This window comes from Periplaneta americana, chromosome 11 (assembly GCF_040183065.1).
Source record: "Periplaneta americana isolate PAMFEO1 chromosome 11, P.americana_PAMFEO1_priV1, whole genome shotgun sequence".
Classification (NCBI taxonomy): Eukaryota; Metazoa; Arthropoda; class Insecta; order Blattodea; family Blattidae; genus Periplaneta; species Periplaneta americana.
In genome coordinates, this window is record NC_091127.1 from 99,496,265 (window position 1) to 99,522,596 (window position 26,332).

Here is a 26,332-nt window from a genome sequence, read left to right on the forward strand (position 1 = left end):
AACAGATGCTCTGTTCTAATGTGGCCCATGACAATACGTTTGTTACATAAAACGAGCAGGAAGTATAAATTTAATCCTCATTAATAGAACATTATGGTAAATTTACATTTCATGTAACAATGTTATTGTACGTCTAAAAAATAAACAATATTGGTTTTCTGCACAAAATCACAAAAACTTTTTTATAATGCAACATTTTAATCTCTCCCGCTTCCGTAAAGCAGTATCATTTTTAAACAAATTGACGGTTGTGTGATATTCGAAACGGAGTAAGAGACTTCTAGTTTCTAATAATCGTTGAGAAACTGCTACAAAAGTTCGCCGATTAGGTAACCCTCTTTGAGAAAAACGTTAAGGATACATCCTTCTTACCTCACTTGAATTACGACTACTTTCTCCATAAATTAATAACATATGATATTCCTAAACTCTGAATGACATTGTAAGTAGTTTATCGAATAACCTGTACTGAACTACCATCCGCTCGGCAATATAGCTATGGACAGGGAGCTTGAACTCAGCTGACTCGTACTTACGTCTGTGCAGAGTACCTGTGCCTGCTGAATGTTGCCACGTCTCTCACGTCAGAATATTAACAAATTTAAATATACATTTTATTTAATTCACGAAAATGTAATATAACACAGAAGTATTTATTTTAACTAATATTAACATTTTGCTATATATATATATATATACTGACGTAATTGTTTTCGTAGTTTTACTAACGATACAAGCGGTGTAACGCAAATAAAATAAGAAAATAAATATCTTTTTTCTGAGAAAACCTACGTTGCATGGTTATTTTTTTATCCTATAGACCGTCCCCGGTGACTGTGAAAGGGACGGCACTTATGCCCTTTACACCCTGTAGACATATCAAGTGTTTATTACTGTATGCATCTCGTAGAAGTCACAAAAACAAAAGAAAATTTTTCCTTCCTTGGTATACCTTTTCTGGAGAAACAGCTATGAAATTTAACAGAATTAATAGTAATCAAAACTATTGGATATACAGTATATTTGGTTTCCTCTAAAGAAAATAAAAGCGTGTTGAATCATGTTTTACTACAAGCTTAGAGGTGAAGTTTGTTTACTACACTTAGGACCTACTTTCATTCTATAATATGATATAATAAGTAGTTTTGCAGCGTGTAGAGAGTAGGAAAACAATTTAATAAAATCATACTCGTTAATTTTATAGCCAGTCTTACAGGTCACATTAAAAAAAAGAACTTAAGAATAATTTTGACATTTCCTTCAGTATATTTGCTGGAACTCTTGTCGTACGTAGGCCTACATGACAATTTTGCTCCGTTAGGTTATTATTTTAAGTTTTCACTCTAGAAATAGCTCAAGTGTTTTAACTTTAGCTTACATAAGTTCTCTATTTTAGATTAAGTTACTAGCATGTAAGTCAAATTTTTGACGAAAAACTACATTTCTCCATTTCAGTTTAACTGATTTATGCAAATGAAATTTTTATAACTGCTCGACTCTAGCCTTACTTATCGTCACGCTACTTTGTTTGGGTGCTTATTTTAATGACGGACGCACTTTCAATTTTCTTCAAACATTGTGGCACAATGTCCACTCTATATTCTGCCAGATAATACAACAGATGTACATATGAGCCAGAACCTCAATCAGAGATAGAATCTTAGAGGTCAGACCGGAATTAATAGCTTCTAATTCACCATCGTACTGTCCTAGTGTAAGTGAAGTAAAAAGTATCACAGTAAATACCTCCAGCAACAGTACTAAAATTTTGTGCAGAGATCCATCTTTGTAAATGTGTAACGTTTCTGTTTTTGGATATAATGTCATATGTACCTTTAGTTTCAAACGCTAGTAATTTCATTATTTCTGTATTTTTGTTTTTATTTTTGTTTTCCAAAAGCTAATGATTATATTGTATGAGTTTATCAATGTATTCAAGTAGGAATTGTGGTGTTAAAAATCTTTTCTGGAAAAGACGGAGTAGGAAAATAAGAAACAGACGTTTTAGATAGGCAGGGCATGAACACGTAGCTATAGGCGAATCCACACATGCATAGAGAGTGTCGACTGGAAGGTCGAAGGGAAAAGGACCTTTGGGGAGGCCGAGACGTAGATGGGAAGATAATATTAAAATGGATTTGATGGAGGTGGGACATGATTGTAGTGACTGGATTAATGTTGCTTAAGATAGGGACCGATGTCGGGCTTATGTGTGGACGGCAATGAACCTCCAGGTTCTCTAAAAGACTTAAGTATATAAGGGTGTTTAAAAAATACGGGGCATAATTTCAGGTATGTATTTCCCACATGTAGACAATCAAAGTAGTTCATTACAACATGTGTCCGGAAATACTTTATTTCCGAGTTATGACCTTCACAACATTGAAATTCATCGGAACGTTTTTCTTTCCGCAGGTCGTTGCCGTCAAAGGAGACATTAAGAGGGCACTCTGACAGTTCATTCCGAGGCGAAGGTTACATTCAGTGTTGTGTAGGCGTTAGACTGTGCGACATGTATTCAAATCAAGAGCTGGTAGAGATACACTTCATGTACGGTAAGGCGGACGGCAATGCTGCGACAATGTCCAGATCGGAAGACGTTTGTACGTCTCCATTACCGTCTGTGCGAGTATGGAACATTTAACTCTCCTGATTCGGGAAGGAGACGACCAAGATCTACAACTCCAGAAGTACAGGAGGAGATTCTGGAGGCTGTGAACATGACTCCTTCTATCAGCACACGAAGGGTAGCGTTGCAAGTCAATGTTCCTCATACGACTGTCTGGAGACTGTTGAAAGAGTATCAATTGTATCCTTATCATTTGCAACGTGTACAGGCCCTGTCACCAGCAGTTTACCCTGTACGAGTTAGGTTCTGTCTGTGGTTCTTGCAGCAGTGTGGTGTAAATCCGAACTTTCCTGCATTAGTATTATTTACAGATGAAGCACAGTTGACACGAGATGGCATAACAAATTTCCACAATCAGCATGTATGGGCGTTTGGAAACCCACGTGCAACTGTTCCATCTCATCACCAGGTGCGGTTCTCCCTCAACATGTGGGCCGGTATCATTGGTCATCGATTAGTTGAACCCCATGTACTTGTAAACAGACTTACGGGGCAGGCAGGCATACACAAACTTCCTGGAAAACACCATACCTCATGTTTTAGAAGGCACTCCACTGATCAATCAATCGTCAACACATTCACTTCTTGCATGATGGCGCTCCTGCACACTTCATGCGTACGGCTCGCCGGTACTTGGATCGAAGGTTTCCTGATCGATGGATAGGTAGAGGTGGCCCAATTGCTTGGCCTGATCTGAACCCTCTCGATTTCTACTTGTGGGGCCATTTAAAATCATTGGTTTATTCATCTCCGGTGCCTGATCTGGAATCCCTTCGGAATCGAATTATGGCATGTTCTGAGGACATACGCAATACACCTGGAGTTTGGGATCGTGTTCGCAGGTCAATGAGACATCGATGTGAGGTCTGTATTCAAGCAGGAGGTGGACTTTTGAACATCTTCTGTAATGACAACGACCTGCGGAAAGAAAAACGTTCCGGTGAATTTCAATGTTGTGAAGGCCATAACTCGGAAATGAAGCATTTCCGGACACATGTTGTAATGAATAATTTTGATTGTCTACATGTGGGAAATACATTCCTGAATTTATGCCCCGTATTTTTTTAAACACCCTGTATATATATATATATATATATATATATATATATATATATATATATATATATATATATATATATATAGGCCGCGCCACCGTTTTTGGCATGTAAAATAAGTAATGGGAACCTAAAGTGCGAATGTCTTACCTTTGTAGCACTCTATGGACAATAAAGTTGACAATTGATTGGCAGACTGTCGCTGTGACGTGTATTTAGAAGGAGGTACCGTTCTCAGCTGGAGTGACAACAGAATCTCACTGACTGACACTGTACTCAAGGAAACACCGCAGGACCGCTAGCGTAGGGAAAGTTAAGTGCGAATATCATACTTTTTCCGCAGTCTGGGCAGCAAGATTGACAACAAACTGTGGTTGGCAGATTGCTGACGTGACGTTTATAGCAGGTGGTACCATTATCAGCTACACTATCAACAGATGCTCGCAGATTGTGCATTGTATTCAAGAACAAGCACCATAAACGCAGGCGTTTGCATTAATACAACGATCCTTTTGTAAAATTTTACTTCTCGAGTAAGGATAGACTGTGTTATGGAATTTCTCTTATGTTGGTCATTGCTTATCCGGTAATTATCATGATATATATTACATTTTAGAAAATTGAAAGTCTTAAAATTGCTACGTGAAGCTCACGAACACTAAACAGAATGTTTATTAATTAATGATACTTGAAAAACAGGCCAATATTGGGCGATATCCCTATTAAAACGTCAAGAATGGCTGCCTTAATGCGACTAGACAATGAACACGTGTGATAAGCGAAACGTCATAAGCCTGATATAAAATAAAGCGTGAATCAAGCTGCGAGATAGTGTTAGCAAGGCCGACGTGTGCTTGTTTCGTATTACCGGATTAAACAACTGCCAATATGCCATAGAATATTCGGACCAGTAATCCGTTATGAAAAGCAGACTTGAGCTCAAATTATGCATGTGTTGCAGAGTCGTATCGAATTTATGAAACCGTTTAATGAATAACGGCTCAGCACATTTTGCTGGATGAGCTACCGATTTCAAATATTTCGCATGTAATTGGATTCACCTTCTCTTACAATAATAACTATGAGTAGAATTGAAATATGTCGGCTGCATTAAAACTCAAATTGTGAGAGGAGTAAAAGTAAACAACGTCCATACATCAGTTCTAGGAGAGGATACGATAAAGTATTATACAAACAACTGCCTGAAATTTTGTTAGTGTTACTATAAATATATCTTATGCTAATAAAGTAGAACCTTGATAATCCGAACGCATTACCAAATATACGTCCAATACAGGAAAGCACAGTAAACGAACATTTTTTTTTCGTTAGCCTTTCTTGCCCTGAAGGTAAGTAAGTAGGACTGTCTGTAGTGTTTGTATTCATTCATTCATATAGAGGATTCCACTTTAAGAAAATGGCATTGAACATATGGAGGCTGTTCCATCAACTATTTATAACTATTTTTCTGGAGAAATGGGAATTAATTAATTTCATTTAATTCATAGAACATAATTTCATTGAGAACTAGGTCGATTTCGTGTGCTAAAATTGTGTTACACCTCTAAAATTACCATATATTTAATTTACAAATAACGGGGTAACAGCTAAATTGATGGAATAGTCTTCCGCTCGCTTGTCGAACATTTCCGTTGAAAAACTTAACAGACAAGTAGGGGTGGTACAGTTGAGGCTAAGATTTGACACTGTTAAAACACGTACAATGTCTGCGCTTATTTGAAGAAGTGCACAAAATTTAACTATCAGCAAAACAACAACGGCATTAGGTATGTATCTTAGGTTCTTGTTTGATTAACGTGTGAAGTTAATAACGGAAAAAGTGTGCTGTACACAATCCTAAATTTGTATTATAAGCACTTCTTAACGTTTTTAATAACGGAAAATGTGTGCTGCACATAATCTTAATTTTGTATTACAAGCGCTCCGTAACATTTAATAACGGAAAACGTGTGCTGCATATAATTTAAATTTGTATTATAAACGCTTCTTAACATTTAATAACGGTAAACGTGTGCTGCACATAATCTTAAGTCTGTATTATAAGCGCTCAATAACATTTAATAACGGAAAACGTGTGCTGCATATAATCTTAAATTTGTATTATAAACGCTTCTTAACATTTAATAACGGTAAACGTGTGCTGCACATAATCTTAAGTCTGTATTATAAGCACTTCTTAACCCAATAAAATAACAGTTTTATATTATTATTATTATTATTATTATTATTATTATTATTATTATTATTATTATTATATTATTGTTCTTATTGCTATTATTAGTATTATCATTATTATTATTATTATTATTATTATTATTATTATTATTATTATTATTATTATTATTATTATTATTATTATACTTCGGGTGTACTATAAGCAGTAACATGAGCTGCTGTCAAGAAGTCAAAAGGAGAAAAGCAATGGCAAAGGAAGCTTTTAATAGAAAAAGAACCTCTGGAGAAAGAACTAAGGAAGAGACTAGTGAAGTACTTTGTGTGGAGTGTAGCATTGTATGGGCAGAAACATGGACATTATGACGAAGTGAAGAGAAGCGAATAGAAGCACTTGAAATGTGGATATGGAGAAGGATGGAGTGTGTGAAATGGACAGAGTAAAAAACGAAGGAAGCTGTGTTGGAAAAGGTGGATGAAGAAAGAATGATGCTGAAACTGATCAGAGAGAGGAAAAGAAATTGGCTGGGTCATTGGTTGAGAAGAAACTGCCTTTTGAAGGATGCACTGGAAGTAATGGTGAACGGGAGAAGAGATCGGGGCAGAAGAATATGTCAGATGATAGACGACATTATGATATATGGATCATATGCGGAGACAAAGGGGAAGGCAGAAAATAGGAAAGATTGGAGAATGGTAGATATGCAGTGAAATACTTGCTCTTGGGCAGAACACTATGAATGAATTATTATTATTATTATTATCATTATTATTATTATTATTATTATTATTAGGCCTATTATTATTGTTATTATTATTAGGACTATTATTATTATTATTATTATTATTATTATTATTATTATTATTATTATTATTATTATTATTATCATCATCATTTGTAAGTGCAGTAACGTTTTACGTTCCTAAAACTTATTTTAATGCGCACTTTCGATCATTATGGAGCCTAGTTGAGGTGTCTAAAAGTTGGTTAATGGCCTAAATATCCGAAGTCTAGTTATAATATATTTTATAGAATATAATGTATATTTTTGCAGGCATCATTATGGCGTTAATAGTTTTTTTTATCATTCCAACGGACTCAACATACCTATCTTGTGTAGAACGCTGTACGTATTAGGAAAGACAGTGAGATAGAGGTGCTATACCTCACTCGTTCTACTAACGGGGGCATCTTGCGGAAACAGTGTACTAGCCAAGACCCGTAAGACCAATGCTTTCTTCTTAAGGTGGAACAATCTATAGTATTGTACTCAAAGGGCAGGACTTTCACTGCGATACCGGGCCCCGGAACAATTTTTCTCTTGAAATTATTCAAATCTGCTTTACAGGGAGCTTTACCTGAAAGATTAGATTTGCATAATATATACATCACTGTGTACGTTAACAGAAAACCACAATTCCAAGTCACTCAGAGTTTGTGTGCACTCGATGTGGGTCTCTGGCGTTTCGTCAGCCCACGCGAGTTGTGTGGATATAAAGGGAAAAGTTGAGACGGTGTCGGGTGGAGTTCCCGGGTAGCTCAGTTGGTATAGCGCTGGTACGTTCAACCAGAGGTCCTGGGATCGATACCCGGCCCCGGAACAATTTTTCCCTTGAAATTATTCAAATCTGCTTTACAGGGAGCTTTACCTGAAAGACTAGATTTGCATAATATATACGGCACTGTGTACGTTAACAGAAAACCACAATTCCAAGTCACACAGAGATTGTGTATACTTGATGTGGGTCTCTGGCGTTTCCTCAGCCCACGCGAGTTGTGTGGATATAAAGGGAAAAGTTGAGACGGTGTCGGGTGGAGTTCCCGGGTAGCTCAGTTGGTAGAGCGCTGGTACGTTCAACCAGAGATCCCGGGATCGATACCCGGCCCCGGAACAATTTTTCCCTTGAAATTATTCAACCCCTTGCAAGGACGCGTTTTGCGTACCTTTTAAATTTGTCCTCCCAATTCTCTTTCGATTCTTCGATTTTTTCGATTTACCTGAAAGACTAGATTAGCCTAGTATTCTACAGTCTTTCCTATTTTCTGCCTTCCTCTTTGTCTCCTCATATGATCCATATATCTTAATGTCATCCATCATCTGATATCGTCTTCTGCTCCGAACGCTTCTACCGTTCATCATTCCTTCCAGTGTATCCTTTGGAAGGCAATTTCTTTTCAACGTATTTGTATTATTTAGTTAAATATAGCATTATGATTTAGTTTGCTTTTACTGTTTTGTATAGTTTAGCTATATGTTTTATTATTGTACTTCACACATCAATTTCTACAACCCTATTTTATTTACACTACTGTTTAATGTATTTTTTTTTAGTTCAGGTACGTCGATAGAGTAATTCCATATATTTGATAATCCGAAAAATCCGCGAATCTAATTAGTTCGGATTATCAATCTTCTATTGTAATGACACTTCTAAGAACTAAATACACTTTAATAAAGCAGTTGTCTTCATATTGAAAAAAATAACACATATCAATCAATAAAATATCAATTATAAATTATTGTTTAGGGAGGCAATATAACATTTCTATTATTATAAAATCTGCATTTTTTTCTTTTACTTTTTTACTTTTTATGTTTTGTTCATTAAATACTTGTCTTAAAATTTTGGGTAATGCCCCTTGAGTAAGAGTATGTACTCTTTCTGGAGGTGTCACAGTGACTTTTATATACAGGGCTTTCATTTCAAAACTTCTCAGTCTAAATAACTAATTATTTAAATTGAATTCAATTTAAAAAAAAAACTCGTCAGTTTAGATATTGAGGGGAAAGTCTGAAACCAGCTTAATTGCATTTTAGACTTCACCCTCCACCAGAGGTATCCACACTTTGACATTTCAAATTGCACCTGTATATTTTTATCGTTAAATATGAAAGAACATTGAATTGCTTATACACCTCATTTATTTATTTCACATCTTTTGCCTGGCAACCTGATAAGAAACAGTATATTTTGCACTAAATCAAGTTTTCATAATGTGCCCCATTATTGGTTAAACAATAATACAGTCTATTTTGGAACTCCTACCGAACGTTTTGGTGTGTTTCCTTACTAATCCGATTACATTCTTGGGTTATTCTATTTTCCAGTTCTTGAATATTCTCAGGCGTAGGAGTATTAACAACTGATTTAAAATGACCCTATAAGAAGAAGTCAAGCGACGCCAGGTCTGGAGATCTTGCCGGCCATTCTACAGCACCTCTCCTAGCAATCCATTTTCCAGAAAATCTTCTATCCAGCCATTGTCGCACAGGTACTGCATGGTGTGGGGGAGCTCTGTCCTGTTGAAAATGCAAATTTTGTTCGTCCAATACCAAGTTTGCTTCATTGACTCAGTTCTCTAGCTACAGTGTTATAAGTGGATCAATTACATTTTCTAATATGTTCAGATACAAATTCTCCAGTCAAGTTTTCTTCAATGAAAACCAGTCCAACAATATCATCCCCAAAAATTCCAGCCCACACATTGATTTTCTGAGGAAACTGGGTATTGTCTTCACGAAACACGCGATGGTCTTCAATGTCCCAGTACCTACAAATTGTGTTTGTTGACAAACCCATTTAAGAAGAACGTAGCTTCATCACTAAAGCAAATATTTTGTGTCACATTTGGATCATCTCAATTCTCTGAGACATGTTCACAAAGTTCTATACTTCTATCAAAATCGCCTTCGCTGAGTTGTTGGAGACTTTGTATTTCGTGGAGGAAAATTTTTATCATTTTCAGCACTTTATGTATGGAACCAAAAGAAATGTTTGTTACATCAGCTACATTTGGAATGGAGGTGGTGGGTTCATTAATGAAATGACCTAGTATTTCAGTCTACGAAGATTCATAGAGTTTTCAGGTTCGTCCGCCCCTTTTTTGCACACAGAACCAGTTTCTTCAAATTTCCCTATTAGATCTATGCCATATCGGTGACTTAACATTTTTCTCAGGATGCCTCTCGTTGAAAAATCTAGCAATTCTACGACCACAACGGTTTTCAGCTCCATAAATAAATATGATTTCTGTTCTCTTTTGAAGGGTATACACCATTTTACCATTATTTGATATACGAACACAACTATTACAAGAAATGTCCAATGGTGTTTGCATCTTCAGCTCTAATCAACAGTAACAAAAAAAAAAGCGAGGTTACCAGGCAATGATGTAAAAGAAAATGTGTGAACTAAATCAATTAGGTTTATAAACAATTAAATGCTCTTTCATAATTAAGTATAAAAATATAGGGGTGCCATTTGAAATTTCAAAGTGGGGGTGGCTGGAGGTGGGGGTGAAATCTAAATGGAAGTAAGTCTGGTTTCAGACTTCCCCCTCAATATCTAAATTGACATGTTTTTTGTTTAAATTGAATTCAATTTAAATAATTATTTATTTAGACTGGGAAGTTTTGAAATGATAGCCCTGTATAAGATAATAATATGTATCTTTATTCTTTGATTTATTATTATTATTATTATTATTATTATTATTATTATTATTATTATTATTATTATTTTATGACTGCCTCGGTTCTACAGTGAAGTTCGAAGTTATATATTTAATTAATTAATTATTTATTTATTTACTTACTTATATACCTACCTACCTGTCTGTCTGTCTGTCTGTCTGTCTGTCTGTCTGTCTGTCTGTCTGTCTATCTATTTCATGGTCATGGAGCAATGAAGACAGTCGTCGTCGAAACATACTAGCGTCACCTAGAAACTGGGCTTGGGGTTTTGTAAGAAAGTGGCTGCCTTCTGCCTCATGATGAATGCGTGATGGCAAAGGAAATGTCGTAGTCTCTCTTCTATAACGAAAGTCAGCCTTTTACTATGTGGATAAGTAGCTTTGTTTGTATTGTTTTCTTTGATTTCTGATTTTTATTCCATATTTTCATTCCTGTTGTCCAATATAGTGTTCGAAAACGAAAAAGGAAAACCTGAACTTGAGATTTTACGTAATAGGCGCGTGAAATTGTAATGGGGGACACACCAATTCTGTCAGAACGATTTGCACAGCCCCACTCGTCCTGAGTGCTCGTCTGCTAACAACGTCGCCAAATCAGGAGCACACTTCTGCAAATAATGGGATTGTACAAATAATTTCCCAGCGTACCTATAGTGGATTATAACATGTTGCTAAAGGATTATACAGGAAATATCTGTTCACTAGTTACTGGGAACCGTATTCTGTCCCAGGGTGTGTACGAAGATAAGGTTAGTTGTTCATAGACTATATTGGTGTATCGTCATATTTGGTGATTGGAACAGGTACTATCAGGGAACACTTGCATCTTGTTTGTTCTGTAGTTGACGTTTTATGAATGATTCAAAACTTGACCTTGGAGACTACTGAAGATGCATTTCAGTCATAAAGATTGATACTGCACTGACCAGAGGTCTGCATCGGACGTTTTCGCTCGAGTGCCAAGTAATTCATAGCATAATCCGATAGGTAGCGAACATGCATGATGGGTAAAATTGTCGCGAGCGATAAATCCTCGGTATAAGTCGAGCGTTAGACATTCGTTCTTGTTACAGTGATGAACTGTGTAGTAACATCATAGATGTTTATCATTTCAAAACTTTGCAGTGTTTAACTAACCTCTCCATAGTACAACTACAAAACGTGCTTTAAAATGTAATATAAAAGTTGTAGGTAAATGTCCCCCCCCCCCCACACACACAGGAGTGATTTTGTTTCTGCCATATCTCATAGATGTTATTGGATGTAAATGTAATTATTATAAACGGAGAACGCAATCACGATAATGCAAGAAATGTATCAAGTTTTCTAGTAATAATAATAATAATAATAATAATAATAATAATAATAATAATAATAATAATAATCTCTAATAATTAGTGTATCAATGTTTGCGTCTGTAACAGTTGTGCAGCATGATTATTCGTTTTATTATATTTTCTGTGACGTTATCTCTGTATTAATATTGTTATTAATTTACTGCTGTATAATAACACTTTGTAAACCGTTTCTACATTGTCGCAGTATATAGGCGGAACACTACTGTATGTATGGCTCTATCATATTATATATGTGGTAAATCAAATATTGAATAATTATTAATTAGGAATAATAACTGCATATCGAAGTTTTCATAATATTTTATTTATAACTTCATGTTACTGTTTTGTACGTTCCATTAGACGTTTGTCATAAACGCAGAAAATAAAGCCTTATTTTTACCGTGTGAGCAAAACATATGTGTATCTTATCTGTTGCCTTCCATACAAGATAAGACATGTCGGTGATAGGCTATGACCTTGTGCTGTGCTTTTATATATATTACAAGCGTATCACGACCGATCTTATCTCATTCGAGGGCGCGACATTCGACCGAGTTCAAGCGAGCGATTTAACTCCAATGCAGCACTCTGGCACTGGCCTTTTCTAAAATTTAAATTATTTTTTTAAGTAATATATTTAATTTCTTTTTACTGATACTGGCAGAATTAAGGCCATACGGCCTTTTCTTCAACTCAACCAGTATAGAAATACATGCATATATATCACCTACCTAATGCAACGAGGCTTATGGAGGCAACGTATGTGTACTCTGAGTTTGGTAGCCGAGAGACTATTGAATAAAATATAACACGTTTTGATGTTGAAGAGAAACCACTTAGTAGCTTTGCTGTGCAAAAGTAAGTCAGTAAGATGATTCCAACGTCGTTTCCATATTATTCGAATGGCAAACGTCATTGATATGAATACCTCTAGGCTGCCTCGTAGGCATCGTGAGCACTCTGCAACATGAGTGATGCCTTACTTTTGTCTTGTTGTGCAACCTTATTTCCAACGTACAATAAACTGAAATGTATTTTGGAAGCAGAAGATAATGATTTGTGTTTATATGTGTTTATTTATTTATGTATTTATTTATTTATTTATTTATTTATTTATTTATTTATTCATGGTCTTCTAGAAAATAATTATAATCAAATATTACAAGGTCTATTTTTTACAGTTGTATTAGGTATTTAATTTACCGTTCTGCAAGCTTACGAATACATTTCATTTATTTGCCACACCTATGCCTATAATAAAATAACTTATACAATTTTGAAATATTTATGAGACACATTGGCACTTGAAGTAAATAAATCAGTAAATACTATGACGCAGTCTTATCTCAAAATGGATTTCATTTTCTAGATTAGGGTATTAAAACATTTGAAACTTACAGCATATACCATTTACGCTTTGGACATGTTCTTGAATCCAATTAAAACACACAGTGTTCTTCTTACTTAATATCTATCAATCGAATTGCACAGTGGTGTAGCTATCCTATAGACTCTATGTCATTTCTTCGAATATGTAATAGATTTTTTCAACAGTGGAGCTTAAATTTTCATCACTGTCACACTCCTTCGGGAGTAGAGCGTCAAAATTGTAAATCATTTACCGCGAATACATTTACCCGTGGTGCACCAAGGGATGTGATTATACGTTATGTCTGAATGATGAAAGGGATGAATTTAGTTATGGGAAAATACTAACAAGAGGAGCGGAAGCATTGTAGGAAAGATCCTGCTATCAATAGTGCTTTTGTCCAATACCTCTTCCATTTGGACTTGCTGAAATTAGATTATTGGTCTCAGGCATGGATAGCCGACACTTTTCTCATGTGAGAAATGGCAAGTGTGTATAAAATATAATTAATAACTTATTTTAATTTTCATTATAATCTCCAAATGATAACTTCATTCTTCGTTGCATACCTCGCATTCTAAATGTGACCTCCAACGTGGCCAAGTTTATATCTCGTGATTTTTATAACTTCATTGCGAGTGGCTATTATCTTTTAATTAGCGTACTACCTGTAGAGTGCTGCCATATCCTAAAGCTTAGGTGAGCACCATTACCCCACTGCGTACGAAAACCCCATTCTCCACTAACACTACATCGAAGTCAGCATATGACGAATGTACAACTAATTATATGTCATATAGTTTTATTCGTGTTAGCGTATCTCTGGATCTATATATACGATTCTGAACAAGTGTTCTTATTTACTTAAACATTGTACTGTAGGTAGATGACTTCTTAAGTCACACTCACTTTTCATTCAATTATGTTGTATTATTTTACTTTTTTAATATTTACCACATCTTCCTATCTTTGAACACTGTTTGTCTACCTCCTTAGCAAACGTATCTGCCCATCTGAACCTCTTTCCTTGCCCTTTGTTACTTACGTACTCTTAAGGGATCCACATCGAGCTGCACTTGTCCACTTTGTTTGGTATAGTCTCATCGCATCTACTCCACATTTCTATGACTCTCTTCACTACATCCATAGACAGTTCATTCGATACCCTGTCTTTTCCTTTTTTTTCCTTTCTTCATCTGTCTCTGTCATAGCTGTTTTCTGTTTGCCAGTCAGCGTCCATGTTTGGTAGCCATAGAGTAGCACGGGAAATGTGCATGTCTTGAGAGCCTCGAACTTTAGTTTCCGGTTGATATATTTATCCCCTAGAATGAATTTGATTCTCCATAACTCCAGATCCTTCCCTATACAGAGGAGCGGTGACCAAAACTCGAACGGTAGTGATTACACGCGAGAGACAGTCTAAGAAGTAAGGAGACGGGGGAGAGGTACATGGCATGAAAATTACAACCAGTGGTGATTCGTGCACTAACACTGAATAAAAATCGTAAGCTTTGCTGTGTCAGTAATGTCATTACTGTTATCAAGAACCAATTAAAAATATATAAAAATATTCTTGCTTTTTATAAATATTCCTCATGAAGACAATCAGAAATTTCCTGCATCCTCTTCTGGTTATTTAATCGAGAAATGCGCAGTTTTTCAAAATTTGTTAACAACTTTCACTGGACAAATTATTACGCTTTTATAAAACTCTCCTTCGTTAGAAGGCTTAAAAGAACGAGCTATTTCGTTCGCCACTAGGGTAACTCAATCTAAATCAGGTCAGAGGTTAAATCGGGTCAATTTCAAAACCCTGTCTCCATATTCAAGTGTAAACCAGTTCAATCAAGTGCTACCATATACTGGTCAGGAAGAGAACTTCCTGTACACGTTGAGTGCCATTGATGCTAGCTGGTGTGTGTATTCTTTGTGTTGACAATAAAAGAATAGAGAGAATATAAAGGTGACTTAAGAGTATTTTATACATTTTAAATAATGCTTTACGGTTCCTTTATTATTTTACAATTATTGCAGAGAATTTGTGCGATTAACTTTCAATATTAATTTTAAGCTTTTTAGAAGAGGTTATGGCTATTAACACCTTCGTCGAAGCAGCATTCAGTATTACTAACCTCTAGAGCAAAAAATTCTAAATTTGGGTTAAACAGGGTCAGTAATATCGGACAAATAGGGTAAACATATTTCAAATCAGTCCAGTCAAATTAAGTATTTATTTTCAATTCTTTGTGACAGATGATTAAATGTAAGAGGAAAACGTCAAATTCGTGAACTGAGAACGACATGCAGAAGGCTGTTAAAGAATTTCGCTAGGGAAGAATCCAACGTCATGCTGCTGAGTTGTTAGGAGTTCCTCATTCATGTCTGCAACGACGTCTTCGAAGTGGTCAGGACAACCACTTGAAAAGTAAAGGCCGTCAAACTACGTTTACACCAGAACAAGAAAATGAACTTGTGTCTAGAATTTTGAAACTGTACGCATGAACGCATGTGGTTTTGGACTACACTGCAACAAAGTTCGTTGGTGCAGAAAAGAAAGAGTGTTTGTTTGTGAAGGTATAAAGTGTTAAATTAAATCAATTCAATATTATTTTAACGTTCCGTGCACGTATATAGCGGGAAAAAATTGTGACCCGATTTGCCCTAAACACTGACCCAATTTATCCTTATACAGAAGGGTATAAAGGGTCGCTGCAGTGAAGTATTTCAGTTCATGTACAGACAGTTTAGAGTAAAAAAGAAGCATTTTTGGGGAAGTAGTACTTACATGTGGCTGTAACTAATATGTTATGAGTGTGATATATTATGAAATTAGCAATAAAATGAAGGATTTCTTACTTTTTGACCCCATTTACCCTTGGTCGCCCTACATAGCTGGCTTCCTTACATTCATTTATGTAATCTTTCTCTTCAAGACGAAGATTTAAGGCTGATTTCAGTTCTTTGGAGCATGTAATATTCAATCAGTTTCTCTATAATAATAATAATAATAATAATAATAATAATAATAATAATAATAATAATAATAATAATAATAATAATAATAATGCTGTCTGTACAATATAGAATTGCTGGAAAAGAATACAATGCTAATGTTCCATGAATTAGTCTTAGGTAATTCACAATATTACCTATGAGTAGTTCTATACGTGTAAAACGAATACTGTACTCTTAATAAATCATTGTATTATTTACATTTATCTACCATTCTCTGCTTGAATTTTTACTATCTGCTTTGCATATATCTTTATTTCTACTTGTATTAATTTATTTTCTCTTTCTTTCTTTCTCAGCAATTTATTTACCCATTGTAGATTTTCATTCCCAATTTGTACTTTTCTTTTTTTATTTTAATTTTCTTCTTTAGTTTCCCTTCAATTATTTATGTTCGTCTCCCACTTTCACTGTTTTCTCTCTATTCTTTCGTATTTACTTTCTTCTTTCCTTCCTTTTAGACAATTTTTCTCATTCCTTCCTTTTAGCTACTCTATTTCCTTCTTGATTTATACACGTTTTCTTTATTTTTCCATTATTATTTAAGCTTCGTTTCGTCTTTTCATTGCACTTCTCCATTTTTCTTACTTATATTATTTCTTTCATTACACAAACGATTAGGAAAAACACTGGAATTTTACTTGAAGCAAGTAAAGCGATAGGTTAGGAAGTAAATCCCTAAAAGACGAAGTATATGATAAGTCTCGTGATTAGAATATTGTACGAAATGGAAACATAAAAATTGGAGATTTATCCTTCGAAGAGGTGGAAAAATTCAAATATCTTGGAGCAGCAGTAACAAATATAAATGACACTCGGGAGAAGATTAAACGCCGAATAAATATGGGAAATGCCTGTTATTATTCGGTTGAGAAGCTTTTGTCATCTAGTCTACTCTCAAAAAATCTGAAAGCTAGAATTTATAAAACTGTTACATTACCAGTTGTTCTGTATGGTTGTAAAACTTGGGCTCTCACTTTGAGAGAGGAACAGAGAGTAAGGGTGTATGAGAATAAGGTTCTTATAAAATTATTTGGAGCTAAAAGGGATGAAGTTACAGGAGAATAGAGAAAGTTACACAACGCAGAACTGCACGCATTGTTTTCTTCACTTGACATAATTAGGAAAATTAAATCCAGACGTTTGAGATGGGCAGGGCATGTAGCACATGTGGATGAATTAAGAAACGCATATAGAGTATTAGTTGGGAGATCGGAAGGAAAAAAACCTTTGGGGAGGTCGAGACGTAGTTGGGAGAATAATATTAAAATGGATTTGAGGGAGGTGGGATATGATAATAAAGACTGGATTAATCTTGCATAGGATAGGGACCGATGGCGGGCTTATATGAGGGCTTCATTGAACCTTCGGGTTCCTTAAAGCCATTTGTAAGTAAGTAAGTATTGATTTGTTTATTCAGTTTTCAGTTAATTAATTTTTTTTTTCATTTTTCTTTGTTTATCCAGGCATAGAGCGGGCGCATGAGTCGGGCCTGCTGGCGAGTCTGATAGGGGTGGAGGGCGGACATGCAATAGGTACCAGTCTCGGGGTGCTGCGGATGCTGTACCAGCTAGGGGCTCGCTACCTCACGCTCACCCACACCTGCAACACTCCTTGGTGAGTCTCCAACCTCTCTGCTTGTAGTCTACTCATGTGTCGCTCGACTGGTCAGCTGATTGTTGCTCTCTGTTAGGGCAGACTGCTCCATAGCGGACGAGCCCGGACATCTGCCCCACATCGGTGGACTCTCGCCCTTCGGAATCGTAAGTACCCGCTTCCTACTAAGGCAGAGTATACCCGACTAGCAGACCTATTTAGTATTTCAGCTGTATGAAGTGCATTAGCACAGACTCTCAAATAGAAAGTTTCCTTCTCAGGCTCTCTGAACAAAGACTTCGCAATGGAAGACATCCAATCCTAAGCAACCAATCAAAATCTTAACCAATTGCTTTTAGTCCTATTTGACTGCCAGGCAGTATTACATTTGATCCTAAGCCATAAATACATACTTACATACTACACCAGTACACACGTACATACGTACGTACATACATACATACACTTTCACACATACTTCAAAGTAATTTAATTGCGTATAAACATATCTTTCATTAGCTACTGTGTTTCTTCCAAACTTTCAAATAATTTCACATAATTGCTCATAGTTTACTGTACATTATTTTGTCGATTACGCTATCACAATATTCCTAGGCAATTAATATAACGAACTCTATCACAATATTGTTAGGCAATTAATATATCGATACGAAATTATCGTCTTGAAAAGTTCATAAGTTAACAATTTGCAATACAACAGTACTCATTCTAATACGTCAACAAAAGTACACACCGTGAAAGAAGAAAATGACACCAAGACATGTTAGGAGGAAACACACTGCATTTGTCTATATACCAGTGTTTGACGGTTTATTAGGTAACCTGGCAAGTTCTCTGTAATTGAATCCTTCTGACGATTTATTAAAAACGCGTTTAATACTACTGAATATCGTAACGTCGAAAGAAGATTCATTAACTGCAAGTTGTAGTCCCAGAAAAAAAGAAAGACGAAGTTTAATGAAGGTATTAAAAAGTGTGGCAAAGAAAGCTATTATTGTCTTCTGATTTCACTAACGAAAATTTGTGTAATGTTCTTTGAACATAATTTCATACAAGATGAACGACATAATCGTATGAAAGAAAGTTCTTTCAGTAAAATATCTATATTAAAAACTTAACAAATGCCAAAATAAATTATATTCAGTAGTATGGTCCATGTTTTCATATGTAGGCTACTCGTGCTAACAAACTTATAGGACTGTTAAAAGGAAATAATTATAATTAAAGACTGGACATAAAAATCGCTGTAAATGCCAAAGAGAAAACTCCTAGAAAACAGGGTTCTTGTGCAACTAGTAATGGAATATCATACTTTTTGTACATTTATGAGAGTAACTAGGCTTTGAATAATATTACTATGGAACTTATGTTCTTTTCTTACTCGATTGAGCAGAGACAGAGTCTATTTTATAAAACTAATTTTCAAAGATATTTACACTTTCAACCTTCCTGAAATCGAGTCTTCAATTACAGCTACATTAAATACATTAATTTTGAATAGACGTTAATCGTATATTTGTCTCTAAAGTACATAACTATATCTGGGCCAAAAGAGCGGGACGAATCGCAATAGCCTGATATTACGTCACCTCAAGGCCACGTAATGCGCCTTTATGTGATAATTATATGTCGTACATTGTGATATTATGTCTCCCTAATTTACGATTAGTCTTTTCTTTGAAATGTAATTTCAGTGTCTGCAATGTGTGTATGTGTGTGTGCATTACATTAGATTGTTAAAGCATTGAAGTGCCAGCTGAAAAGTTAATGCCACAACAAAGAATTTTTATATATGACATACGTATGATATATAAAATCGACTCATGTCGAGATCTGTGTAGGTAATTTTAGAGAGAGATTTTTTGGTATTTCAGATCCAAGAAGAGTATAGATTACACAATAAATTTGTTCTTAGATTAACGAAAAAGAGATCGCTAAATCCTACAATCCGTAAGCCAAACGGGAGGATCCTAACGAGATAAAACTAGGTTAAATTGGTGCAACAGTGGAATGTTCTCGAAATAAATATCTTTGTCGTGTATCACAGGATGAATTCGCATCAACAACCTCAGTCCGTACGGCTACTATGCTTTGAAAACTGAAACCTTATAAATTGGCTGTAGTCCAAGAATTACGGCCGCATTACAGCGTAAGTATATTGAATTTCTGTAATTGGGTCTTACAGAGCGTTATTAACTGTAGTATTGATCCACTGTTAATAACTTCCTCTGATGAGACTTGTTTTATTTACGTGGTTTTTAGCTTCACAGAACAATAGATACTGTGTAGTAAATTCAGAGGAGTACAGTATACAAATATTCGCGCCGTTATTTTTAATTGTCCTCAGATAATGAGAGACAAATACATATTTCAACAACCTTTGCCACAGCCCATGTTTCCAATGATTCTCTGGAATTGATAAGGAAACGGTGTTTAATGACAGAATAATTTTTGGAGGGATATGACTCGGACTTTCCTCAAATCTAACGATGGGCAATTATTTGGTGGAAACGCTAAAACTAGATTCTGCACGAATAATCAACACACTAATCCTCACTCCATATAAGAAGGCTCCGCATATCAACTAACGTAACGCTAAATCGTTCAGCGCCACAACCGCTGATTTACCTTATGTTCGCAACGGAAAATGAGACATGCACCGACACATGTGGAGCAGTGACAGATGTGATGTAACAGATAACTATTTTAAACTAACAATCTAACATAAAACATTAAATTCATGCTGAATTTTTGTTAGAATGTACTTATATTATGAAGCGTTCACGTCAGGTAACATACTGGTACGATATTATGATGTTTGAGCCCAGAATTATCAACAACTGGCTCATCTGTTATAGCTTTCACTATTTCATATGTCGCAGGACGTTAACAAAACTCAATTTCAAAACAGCACAACACCGTTGTCGTATTCTACAGAGTCCAAACTGTAGTGCATATTCCTCAAATTCACATTACCATGATTTGTGAAGGAAGTTTCATCTGTAAACAAAATATTACTATGGTATTTACCTATTTGATTCTGACAGTCGTACAGCAGACAAGATCAGGAGGCACTAGTACACTGAGAAGTGGAGCGTGGTGTACTGATTTACAACTTTACAGGGAGTTATACCTAAAATCTTGATTTGCATAATACACGTCACTGTTCGTTAACAGAAAACCACAATTTAAGTCACACGGAGTTAGTGTGCATTCGAAGTTGGTTGCTTGACGGTTGTCAGCCCACTTTGAGGTCTGTGGATATAGAGGGAAAAATTGGATCGGTGTCGGTTAGAGTTCCCGGGTAGCTCAGTGGTAGAGCGTTGGTACGTTAAACCAAAGGTCCCGGGTTCGATACCCGGCTCCGGAACAATTTTTCCCTCGAAATTATTCAAATCAACTTTACAGGGAGTTATACCTGAAATCTTGATTTGCTTAATAGCAACTGTTTGAGGACTTAATTTTCTCTACATATTCGTACCAGATGCAATAGAATTGTCACATATGCTTTTAGTTTTATTTGGAAATAGACCAAAGGCTAGTTGAAAGTATTTTCTGTTTTTCACCGAATGTATAGTGAATATTTGGGGAACATTTTTCGCACTGGAAATATTAGTGCCATGAAAGAGAAGACTAAATTTTTGTACCATGTACACAATATTTGTTACACCTGAAAAGATAATATGCCTATTCCACACCCTATCTTCAACTACTAACATGTTTTCCCTTTCTTTGCTATATAGCTTGGAAGATGCCACACGTCTTGAACGTCTTCAATAATTTTGGTTAAACACTGAAAACTGTTTTCTTCTGTTGGCATACAATTTCTTCTGCTAAAAGGATATTCCTGCAGATCGTAAGAAATCTTAGGCTTAACGCCAGTTGATACTATTTGACGACATAACGCATCACATCCTTCATGTTGATGTGTTCCTCCATTATCACTACATCACCTCCTGTATTTGTCACTAATTTCTTATTGAAAGTCTTGACAGTGTACCTCTCCTTCTCTTCTTACTGTTTTTATAATACCTACAGTATACTTATGGTCAATGCTTTCTTCTGGAGAAAAACGAGGTGAAACTACTTAAATAATCCGTGACGCTACAGCCCGTGAAGGACCTAGACCGACCAGACGGCTGCTGGCCTCACGCCCACATGGTGAAGCAGAGGTGGACGATTATCCAACCAGAATAGAGGTATCGTGTGATTAGCACGATGATCCCCCAGCCGTTATAGCTAGTATTCGCAACCGGATTTCACTACCTATCGTAGCTTCCCAAGTGTATCACGATGCTGGGTGCGCACCGGTGCCATACACTGGCCGAAATTTCATGAGAAAATTTCTTCCCCCATGAGGAAACTCTACTTACAATATATTATAACGTACGGGAAGATGATTAAAGTGGAAAATTATAGACCCATTGCAATTGGTAATACTATTTCTAAGGTTTTTGAATATTGCATGCTAGACAGACTACTCAAGTACCTGGATCGTTTTAATATTTTAGTCAATAATCAGTATGGTTTCAGACCCTCAAAGTCCACCAATACTGCAATCTATAGCGTATTCAATGAAATTATGTCTGCTCTTGATAATGGTAAGCCTCCTGTTGGAATTTTTTGCGATCTTAGCAGAGTTTTCGACTGTGTGAATCATAACCTTCTTCTGGCTAAGCTTGAAAGATATGGTATTCGTGGGATAGTTTTAAAATGGTTTGCCTCTTATCTTCAAAACAGATATCAATATGTGGAAATACTACACAAGGATCATAAAATTAATAATTTTACACATAAATATAGATCCAAGAATGTACATATTGATGTGGGTGTTCCTCAGGGCTCTGTTCTGGGCCCTGTATTGTTTCTTTTATATGTAAACGATTTACCCATGTATGTAAGAAATCATTTTATGTGTATGTATGCTGATGATACTTCTGTCATTGTAAAAGATGGAGAGGAACTGGATTTAGAGACAACCTGTTGTGACCTGTTAAAAGATCTCAAAACATGGTTTGATAGCAATCTGCTTCACTTAAATGTTAATAAGACCGGATATATTTACTTTCACAATTCTCAAAAGAGAAATTTGAAGGACATCAATATTTCTATTCAAGATCAATACTTATGTAAATGGGAAACTACTAAATTTTTGGGCGTTACATTTGATGATTGTTTGTCTTGGAGACCCCATTGCATAAGTTTAATTTCTAAGCTCAATAGCATTTGTTATCAAATCAGAATTTTGAGGACGATAATAAATCACGATGTATTAATGTCTTATTATTTCGCACACGTCGAGTCAAGGCTTTCATATGGTATTTGTTTTTGGGGATCTGGAACCATGCTGAATGATATATTTATTGCTCAAAAGCGTATTGTCAGTTGCATAGCGGGCGTTGACAGTAGGACCTCTTGTAGGGAACATTTTTTACAATATAATATTCTTACTGTTTATGGTTTATACATTTTTAATATTTTACTACTAATTTATAAAAATCTGTCTGATTTTCATCAAAATTGTGATTTCCATACCTACGACACTCGTAACAAAAATAGTTTAACTATTCCAGTTCACCACCTTACAAATACTAGTAGAACATATATGGTCTTTGGTATTAAAATATACAACAGTTTTCCTGATGACATCAAATATACAAAAAATTCTCTGAAATTTAAGAAATATATAAAAACGAAATTAATAAAATTGTGTCCCTACAGTCTTGAGGATGCACGCATGGGCCGTTGAAATGAATAATGTTTTTTTTTTACATTAAATTGTAATTGTATATATTTGACCATGTCTATGCATACATTATGCCATCGACATTAAAGTTCTATCTATCTATCTACCTACCTATTGCATGGAATTTTATCTTTTTAATCTCCTTTTCGTCCAACTTAAAGATTTTAAAGGCCTGAGCGAAGTTCAAAGAATTATTTGGTTAGAAACTTAATTATTAATACATTTCTCGGTTCCGTGATAAAAAATACAACTGAAAACTGTTGAAACGCCGTACTGGTACTGTACTTACAACCATCAATAACAGAACCTTTCCTCTTTATATTGTGCATTGACAATATATTGGTGGTTACTGCGGGCTGTAGTGTTTGCTGTATTGGGTAGGATGGATGAATTAAAATTTAGTTATAGTATTCGATTCATATGTTTTCCTGAAGTATCGAAAACTCATCCGAGAACATGCCATCGCTGTGAGTAGGATGAATTTCGACTCGAGCCACGTCTGTGGTTCAAATACTAGGGCGTTGATCTTTCACTCAGACGGCCAGGGTTCGATCTCCGGCTAGGTCGTGATGAAATTTCTGTTGGACAAATTTGACGATGCAAATGATTTTTCTCGGGGTAGTCCTGTTTCCTCTAACACTCTCAACCTGCCCCTCACTTCATCTATCATCTGCAACAATGAAATAGGTTGGAGTGAAGTCTTGGTGGTAATACGAGTTTCCAATGCTGATGTAGGAAGGGTTGGGATTCCGGACCCTTGGGTAGGGCTTATCAAGCAACTCGTGAGGGGATGGGACCCGGCTGTCAGGGACTGAGGAAGGATGTTTTCCTGTCAGCGTCGACTGATCATGAAGGTCTTAGGGCCCAGGATCCTCGGGACTTATCGGCTCGGAATAGAAGAAGATATCAGAAATGATGGTCAACATTAGAGATATGGATCCTATGTTGAGACAAAGAGTAAGGCGAAAAACAGATAAGATTGGCGAATGCTAGTTTGCAGTTGGGACCTGCAATTGGTTGGAAAATTATGCATGAATGAATTATTGAAAAATGTGACCTCGTCCAGATGCTCATCTATCCTGTTATTTTGGAATGAACTTAAGGGAAATTCAAAAGCGATTTATAGAGAAAAGATAATTTTTTTAATTAGTTGTATGGTGTGCATAAATAATTATTCAAAAGGGAACAAGTTTTCAAATATTTAATTCACATACAGTAACCTAAAACAGATATCATAATGTTTATGTCATGAAAGTAATTATGTTCAATCCATTTTTGTTGTCCACGTTTTTCATTGTAAGTACGGTACTTCCACTTATATGCGCATTTGCGTATTTGTATTTACAAATATCTGGAAATCACTTAGGAATTATATTTTAACGTGTGCAATTCAAACTTTTACTGAACTTATTTTCTGACATTCTTCAACCTACACGAACTCCACTTTTTCCTTGCAAACTCTCTAGAGAAAAGTACTTCAAATTATTTCCGTATTTTTTTTTTAGTTAGTAAATGATATACGAGTTAAGTCATGCTTAATAAGGAGTGCTAAGGACTTAATACGCCAATAGCATTCGTGTAATTTTCTCCTTTGATAAAAGGCAAGTGCCTGATATGAGATCAACGATTAAACTTGATCATATATGAGAAGGTATGTAATTACAGAGTATATTAGCATTGTTTTCACGAATAATTACTTTTAAAAAATCCAGCCTACATATCCAGACCTCAATTACATAAATTTTCAGCGTTGGAAATTATCGTTCTTTTTTGTATTCATAAGTATTGTTTCTAGAATATCGCCATGAATATGTCTGAGTGCTTGTCATTTCGTGAACACGTAGGTATTCGATCTACATTTGCCAAAACTCTCCACTTCACTTCATTTTTGCCAGTATTACAAACTATTGCATAAAAAATCTGGCAGTAAGTGGTGTACGAGCTTAAATAGTACTCGATTAGAAAGGTCATCCAGATGAAAGACTCTGTGCAACGATGAAGATAATGCACCGTTGACCAAGCGTTTTTCGAGCAATCTGATGCACAGAATGTAAGCAAGTATAATGTGGTGACCGTTGTAGACTTGGTATCACCGCATCACAAAATAAATTCGTCGGTATTCATCCATCCCACCACTATCTTTATGAAGATTATGGAGGTGTTTACTGACTACAGGGTGCGATTTGAAAAATTTCTCCAGAGGCGGGGGCAGTCAAATTAAAAAAAAATCAGCAGATTTTGTGCATTTTGACAGCTTACGGTATCATAGCATTCTCTAAACTACAAAATATAGTGTAACTTATTGCTTCATGTGTGTTGGAATACCTTAAATAAACAGTTTGCTTGAGGCAACGGGTTTTGGTCGTACTTTTTGTCGGGGTGGAGCATTGCATGCGGAGTGGTGGCCTTGTTGCATCCATTTGGTGGCATATTTGTTCGTGGGAATTCCTTCAGAACTGATACATTGATGACGATGAACATGGCAGCGCTGAGGGTATGAATACTCATTATTTCGTTCAGTTATTAATATCTTATTCATTCTACTGAAGTCACGCTCTACCTGTGCTGATGAAACTGGTACGATTTTGATCCGTTGGGTTAGTACCCAAAGACATATTTCTGTCTTAAGAACCTTTCTACATAATTTTAATTTGCAAATCTCCTTAATAACGTGGCAATGAAGTTCACGTTTTTAGAACCTTCTGAAACAAAAACAAAATTTCACATGTTTGTCACATCACAAAGTAATTTAATCTTCTCATCATCATAGATCGCTAGTTTCACTTCATTTTCTGGCCAGTTATTTTCATCTAGTACTTCTGGTGCACTAATAAATTCACTTGTATCATAAAATCATGCGAAAAATTCTTTTCAAAATCTCAGAATTCAATTTTATC

General features: G+C 35.7%; 1 protein-coding gene across 2 annotated transcripts in view; it reads left to right on the forward strand.

Moving 5' to 3' along the window:
- The window catches only part of LOC138708622 (dipeptidase 1-like), an 817,747-nt gene that overhangs the window by 629,124 nt on the left and 162,291 nt on the right, over positions 1-26,332 (forward strand). For both annotated transcript variants that reach the window (XM_069838726.1, XM_069838727.1), the window contains exons 5-6: positions 17,539-17,689; positions 17,766-17,835. In XM_069838726.1, coding sequence (XP_069694827.1) covers positions 17,539-17,689; positions 17,766-17,835 — 221 coding nt within the window. The remainder of the gene's footprint in view (positions 1-17,538; positions 17,690-17,765; positions 17,836-26,332) is intronic.